This window comes from Hermetia illucens, chromosome 5, assembly GCF_905115235.1.
Source record: "Hermetia illucens chromosome 5, iHerIll2.2.curated.20191125, whole genome shotgun sequence".
Taxonomy (NCBI): domain Eukaryota; kingdom Metazoa; phylum Arthropoda; class Insecta; order Diptera; family Stratiomyidae; genus Hermetia; species Hermetia illucens.
This window is the reverse complement of record NC_051853.1, coordinates 66521901-66529160: the sequence shown is the minus strand read 5'-3', so window position 1 is coordinate 66529160 and position 7260 is coordinate 66521901. Positions and strand designations below refer to the sequence as shown.

Genomic DNA, 7260 nt, shown 5'->3' with positions numbered 1-7260 from the left:
CGTTACATTCTGGGGCCGCTGGAGGGTGTTAATATTTCCTCTGGATGGGGAAGTAACCCCTGGACTATTGCGGGCTTTCCTATAAACATGGTCCTTTTGGACTTGATTGATACTACCGATTGTACTCTGAACCATTCGTTTGGCTCTTCACTATCCCACTATCTAGTGGGGAATTATCACTTCCTAAATGTCGATTCGTCACTTACTTTAGAAATGCTTTGTGTGGATTGGGGGCTCTATCCGTGGAGGTGCCTGTTTTTGCAAGGCAGGTCTAGCCACAGCTCCATCAATGTTTGTTCATTAATCGCTTTTGCATCCTGGTGTTCTTTTGGATTTGGGTTGTTTACACCACTTTCGTTGGCCAGAAATATATTCACCTGGGCGAATGTTTCAAATAAGCACCGACTCCTTGCGTTAATCGCTTTGCTGCCCCATTCAATGGCCTACCCATGAAAGTCATCTTTCCACTTTATCCCCTTGCGTCACGAACAAGATCGTCTAACAGGTTTTCAAATTCAGGCAGTGTGAGGTTCGGTGAGGCGTAGAAGTTGTATATGAATAAATCATTTATTTTTGTCCACACAAAGCCACTAGCCGTCTGATCTATGCTATATTGTATGGCTTACCCATCGGACGCCCATATCGTCACCTGTCGAATCTTGGACCCCTACACCACCGTCAAAGTTTCTGAACGGTTCACTAATGACAGTAATCTCCATCGCGGATTTGTAAGTGGTTTGCGGAAGCAAATCTTGTCCATGATTGAGAGTTATTTATATTAACCTCATTTTTTCACTGCGGTTAACGCCTTCCGGAATTTTGGGCATTTAACACTTCCGGCAATATGCCGATTATCGGGTCCCTTTTTCCTTTACATAAAATACATTTGGGGTCCCTATTGCACTCCTGGGCAATATGTCCTTTCTCCGTCATCAATACATATTTTCGCGAAGTATCCAAACATCAGTCATTTGAAACCCCTTTTTATAGAGGTCTGTTCCTTTAGTTGGCAAACAATCCATCTAATCCGAACCTTCCGGCGGCCAATAGTTTCAGCGCTGCTTCCACTTTGGCTTCTTTCTTTTTCCTGCGACCGATTATAAAGCCACCTGATGGTTCTTAAAGGTATGGTGCACGTTATGCTTGTCCTTGAAGAATTCTGACAGCTCAACCATTTTAGACCCAAGCTGAATAAAAGGTTATAATTTTGGGTCTCTGTCCTCGGTGAGTCTTTGTCAGATTGCTCGTTTTATAATTGCTAAGCTCCCATGAGCTTTCTCTTTTGCCGTCTTTGGTATTCGAGGAGATTGTAAAGCTGATGAGTTTCTCCTAAATGGAGTCATTTCCTGCTGCTTAAGTACTTTTGGTCAGAGAGATGGGTGCTTTTTTTGGACAAGTATCTCCTTTCAGTCCATCATTATTTGCCTTTGCAATTGGTATTCTTGGCAGAGTTATCCTCCGTTTGAACATCTCCTTCTCCAAATCTAAAACATTTGTAGCATTAGATGCCACGATGGCCAAGTTGTCCACTACCGAGGCACTGCGGTCGAGGGATATAGATGACTGGGAGTCCGCTTGCTCACCAGAGATGGACAAACACTATCCCAAACACAGTCAGAAAAGAAAAGTGGATGAGCACATATTTACCATGTGGTTTCAAATGAAAGATCTGGATTAGTACTTTTCAGAATTGGTCTTAGTTTCGACATTTAATTCACAGGGTGTAAGGAGGGGTTGAAAAGTGGTCATTTCCTTTACGGGCCTACTAAGTTTCGTGGAAGTTGCACTATTACTAATAAAGTTCTTTTAGGTCAGATTTGTCCCTCCTGTACAAATTTTAAGACTTTGAATGCCAGTAGCACACAAAAGTTGATATTCTGATATAATATATGCATATGCCTTGCATGATGGGTACTAATGGGACGGTTTTTCGACTTGTTTACAATTGTTGAATCAAAAGATTTGATTTATGGCAATTCACATTTGCTTGCAGAAATAAGGCTTATTCCATATTGCTTTTTGTAAAACTTACTAATAAATACTTTTAATGAGTTTTATGAAACTGTATCAAGAGTGTCAAGTAAAGGATTGTCGCTGTAACCAGAAAAGGCATCGTCTGTCTATCCAAGTCAACCATTTTGTAAATTGTCACTTTAGAGACTTGCAGAAGTGAGTTCATCATATGTCCTTGAACCTGAAAGCAAGCATTTTACTAATATCAATGAGAAAATATATTCAGAACCATCCTTACGTTCTGCGCTAATCGCTCATCAATTGCTGGTAGAGTCAGTATCTGTTCAAAATAGTCAATAACATTTCTTGACGTTTCCCATGCTGAAGAGGCGGCATATACAAAAAGGATCATTTCCCCGAAAGCACATGTACCGAACAGCAACTCTTGGTAAAGGGAATGAGTTAGGGACTCTGTAGATTTGCTTTGATAAATTACGAAGCTGTGGTATAGCTGCAGGACGGTGTTGCAATATGTACCGAGAAGTAAAACGAAATTTTGGAAATTAAACATTTCTTGAACTCTTGTATAAACTATATATGTCTCCTTCCAAAGGACCATGACTTCGTCTATTTCATCACTGATTTCACAAAACACGTTTACATTACTACTTCTATAATTTTTGCTTAATTTTTCATTGAGTTTTCCCATAATGGCATTCAACTGATTTGTACATAACTTGAAGACCTGCTCAATTGATATCATAAAAACAAAGAAAGCGTTTAGAATTGCACCCACTAATTGCATAGTACAGCTATAAAATATCCATCGTATGAGGTCTTCGGTCTTTTCGATGGAGAATAAGTAGATTCCGATGTACACTTCGAGGATGCACTGAATCTGAGCTAAAAGTCCTTTAGAAAGCAGTAACTTGAGGAAATCTGAACTGACAATTTTGCATTTAGTTTTAGCGGTGAACTTTCTCATAATTGAGCTGATATTGTTTATGTCATCAATAATCCTGTTCTGCATCAATAAGTGCTTCCAAATTGCAGATATTGCGAAACACACCATTACAAAAAAACTTGCAAAATTAATCATCATCATAGTTGGGGCATAATAAATTGTTTTATGAATTTCCACTAAGGCTAGGCAAAAGGCGACAGTGTATAGCATTCCCATGAAAAAACTATAGAAGCTGAGGAGTTTTGAGCGGAAAACAGTTTGCAGTGAGTGGTTATAATCGAATGAAGATAGTCCCATAACTTGCATTTGCAATAGCCCCAACTTTAGGATTAAACGGCACACCCTATTTGTAATGTCCGACATGTTCCATCTTCGGTAGTTCTGTTCGACTGCTCAAGTGTTGTTAGCTATCCTTAAGTATAGAAGCAACTACCATTAATTTCGGAACTAGTAGTATTTGGATTCCAATCGATTAAAAATTAATTAACCAAATTGCTTCCATTCCAAATATTATGACAGCGCATTATTTCTCACCCCTTTAACTTGTATTTGCAATGTGGTGTAGCGCCCGCGAACTGATCATTTAGTTTTTGGGTATTCAAGGTAATGAGATTAGAAAAGGGACATTCTTCTAATTCCGTCGAAAACTGTTAATTTGACTTGAATGAACAATATATGCAGCTTCTAAGGTAGTGACTCCTCGTCTGCGCTTTGGATTCTTGGTATCCTTCACATGCCGTAAAAGTTGATTGTGATTTGCCATCATTGTGGCCCAATTTACTCTGAACATCTAAGGTCATCCGTATCCTGTCGAGCAGGGCACAAAATTCAGACTTAATATTGATACATTAGCGATATAAACTAGGCGCATTTATTTGAATTAACGCAGAATAAACACTACAAAAAGAGAAACTTAACAAATAAACAACTCAAATAAACTTTAAATTCATTTATAGTTTCTGATAGGGCTCATACACTGTCAAATAAATTGCGCAACGTTGCGTTGTGAAATTGTATTTTCCATGTATTTTGTGAAATTTCGTTCAAACATTAGTTACAAGTTGAGAACGGTATGAGTAACATGCTATTAAAATCCTATTGCATCTGCATTGTTATCGAGAAGAGTAGAGAGGTAAGGAGGTGGCCCCTTTGTACCCCTCTCGCACATTGAGACGATAATTACTCTACCGGCTTATTTATGATTTGAAAATAGCCCCTTTTCGGGGCAGAAGTGGAAAGGCGGGACATTTTTTTCCGTCTATATGTCCTCTCCGAGGGTATGGTAGGCAAACCCAACTTTACCATGATTTATTTATTTATTTATTTAATGAGGATAATACACAGAAAGCAAATTTCTTATTACATATTGTCCTCAGAGGGAGGAGCAAGTAAATGGCATATTTTGCGCTTAAAGCTAGAGAGGGACATGGAGTCAAAGGAACCAAGCTGTAGGGCATTGTAGGACCGGCAAAACCTCGGGATCGGAGAGTGAAAGTAAATCTCGAGCTCGGCAAAGGGTACATCAAAAATGTCCGCATTACGTGTATTATGAGACGAGGCGATACGGAAAGTAATATCCGAGTTGGCGGAGCAGTCCATCAGACCATTGCAGAGTTTGAAAAGAGTACACATATCAAGGAAGATACGGCGTTGCTGTAGGGAGGGGAGATTGAGGGTGCGGAGTTGTCACGGATAATCAACCCGTGGAAGGTTCTTTTTATAAAAAAGGGTCCGGGTGAATTTGCGTTGTACAGCTACCAGACTACACAGCTATATTCAAGGATGTTTTTGACAAGGGAATTGAAGAGTGTTAAGGAGGGTTGGATTGAGGTAAAGTCGGACGAGGAACGTAGGATAAAACCAGACATTTTGGAAGTTCTATTGATGATGTCAACGAAGTGGGAATTGAAACGAAGTTTATCGTCGAATATTACCACCAGGTCTTTGAAGGAGGTCAGTAGTGAAAGGGGTTGACCACTGAGAGAATAGGAAAAGGATGATGGGGAGGGTTTAAGGAAATAGCGCATCCAGTGGCATTTGTTGACATTCAGTGTTAGCTTGTTGACCGAACACCAACGGGCTAAATTATCAAGGTTGGATTGTAAGAGAGCACAGTCCAATGGGGACGAAACAGAGGCAAACAATTTAAGGTCGTCTGCGTAAAGCAAATACGGACAGGTGTGGATGGAGGCGAGGTCATTGATAAAAAATAGGAAGAGTAGGGGGCCAAGTGTAGAGCCTTGGGGAACACCAGAGGAAGGAGGAAAGGAACCAGATGAGTGACCATGAAAAGAAACTTTGCAGGAACGATATGAGAGATACGAGGAAAGCCAGGAGATGACTGAGGGAGGGAGGTCTAGCGAAGAAAGTTTAGAGAGGAGAATGTTATGGTCAACGGTGTCAAAGGCTTTGGAGAAATCAGTATAAACAGCATGTACCCCTGTCGTGAATTCAAGCGGTTAGCAACAAAGTTGGTAAAGACCAGAAGATTTGAAGCCGTTGATCTATGTTTCACGAAACCATGCTGCTCTTTGACAATGAGGTGACGTATCTTTCTAGGATTTTGGAGCAAGAGGAGAGATAATATCAAGCCCCCATTAGACGGAGGAAATTTGAGAGAGAAGATATCCTTTATCACTGCCGGAATAGGGATCAACATTTCAAAATCATTTAAAGGGATGGTGACTGCCGCAGTTCTTTAACTGGGTTAAAAAAAGAGAATCTTTCTTTTGCTTCTACGTATCGTCCCCATCCTGTCCTCCTCACGGGATAGGCTTCAAAATTCGACTTGGCCATGTTGATACAAAATGAACCTCACTTTGAATAGCCCTAACATTTCAAGGGCGATGCGTGTATCGAGTGTTGACCGAATTTGAAGAGGAGGCACTACCTCTTTCCCCCACCATAAGCTTTCCACCTTCTCCGGGGATGAGATTGAAAATTCTACCTTTAATAAAATTATATTTTCGCCGTCAGCTACAGTATACAACATAACGTGTTGTGCAAACGTCTCCGTTGCGCAAAAAATTTCAAACATATTTGAAATTCATCAAACATTTGCACTACGCCTCAAACATACATTAGCAAATTATTGCGCAACAACCTGCGTTGCGCAATTTTTTTCATAGTGTATGGGCCTTTGAGATATTTGTCTATTGGATAAATATCAATACTTGGTTCGACCATTCGTTCTGGTGGGGCCTCCTTTAGAGAACTCTTTGAAAGACTGTGGTGTTTGTGTAACTGCTTTTCGCGGTAGTCCCACAAATGCTCAATTGGATTTTAGAGACTCTGCTTTGGTGCATGCAGCTGCTTTGGAACATTATACAGTAGCTACTCACGTACGATCATCATCATCATCACTGGCGCAACAACCGGTACCCGGTCTAGGCTTGCCTTAATAAGGAATTCCAGAGACCCTGGTTTTGCGCCGAGGTCCGTCAATTCGATATCCCTAAAAGCTGCGTGGCATCCGATCTATCCCATCGTTCCATCTCAGGCAGGATCTGCCCTTCTTCTTTTTCTACAATAAATATTGCCCTTAAAGACTTTCCGTGCTGGATCATCCTCATCCATGCGGATTAAGTGACCCGCCCACCGCAGCCTGTTGAGCCGGATTTTATCAACAACCAGACAGTCGTGGTATCGCTCATAGATTTCGCCGTTATGTAGGCTACGCAATCGTCCATCCTCAGGTAGGGGGCCAAACATTCTTCGAAGGATTCTTCTCTTGAATGTGGCCAAGAGTTTGCAATTTTTTTTACTAAGAATTCAAGTCTCCGAGGAATACACGACGACTGGGAAGATCATTCTTAGTAACAGTTTTGACCCTATGGTGAGGCGTTTCGAGCGGAACAGTTTTTGTAAGCTGAAATAGGCTCTGTTGGCGTACAACCACCGTGCGCGGATTTCATCATCGTAGCTGTTATCGGTTGTGATTTTCGACCCTAGATAGGAGAAATTTTCAAAGGTCCCAAAGTTGTATTCTCCTATCCTTATTCTTCCTGTTTGACCAGTGCGGGTTGAAGTTATTGGTTGGTTTGACTTCGGTGCTGACGTTGCCACCATATATTTTGTTTTGCCTTCATTGATGTGCAGTCTAAGATCTCGCGCCGCCTGCTCGATCTGGATGAAGGCAGTTTGTACGTCTCGGGTGGTTCTTCGCATGATGTCGATATCGTGAGCATAGGCCAGCAGTTGGGTGGATTTAAAGAGGATCGTTCCTCTTGCGTTTACATCAGCATTACGGATCACTTTCTCGTGGGCCAGGTTAAAGAGGACGCATGATAGGGCATCCCCTTTTCGTAGACCGTTGTTGATGTCGAATGGTCTTGAGAGTTACT

The 7260-nt window shown here is 41.3% G+C and overlaps 1 protein-coding gene across 1 annotated transcript; it reads right to left on the bottom strand.

The window, feature by feature from the left end:
• Window positions 1–2044: 2044 nt before the first annotated feature.
• Window positions 2045–2662, bottom strand: LOC119658120. Its single transcript, XM_038065388.1, has 2 exons — window positions 2252–2662; window positions 2045–2194 (listed from the first exon to the last, which is right to left on the bottom strand). The coding sequence occupies exons 1-2, from the start codon at window positions 2660–2662 to the stop codon at window positions 2045–2047; spliced, it is 561 nt and encodes a 186-aa protein (XP_037921316.1).
• Window positions 2663–7260: the final 4598 nt, after the last annotated feature.

Coding starts and splice junctions, on each gene's coding strand:
- LOC119658120 (XM_038065388.1), bottom strand. CDS start 2,662: ATGGGAAAACTCAATGAAAAATTAAGCAAAAATTATAGAAGTAGTAAT. Junction 2,195..2,251: donor ATGAGCGATTAGCGCAGAAC/GTAAGGATGGTT, acceptor GCTTGCTTTCAG/GTTCAAGGACATATGATGAA.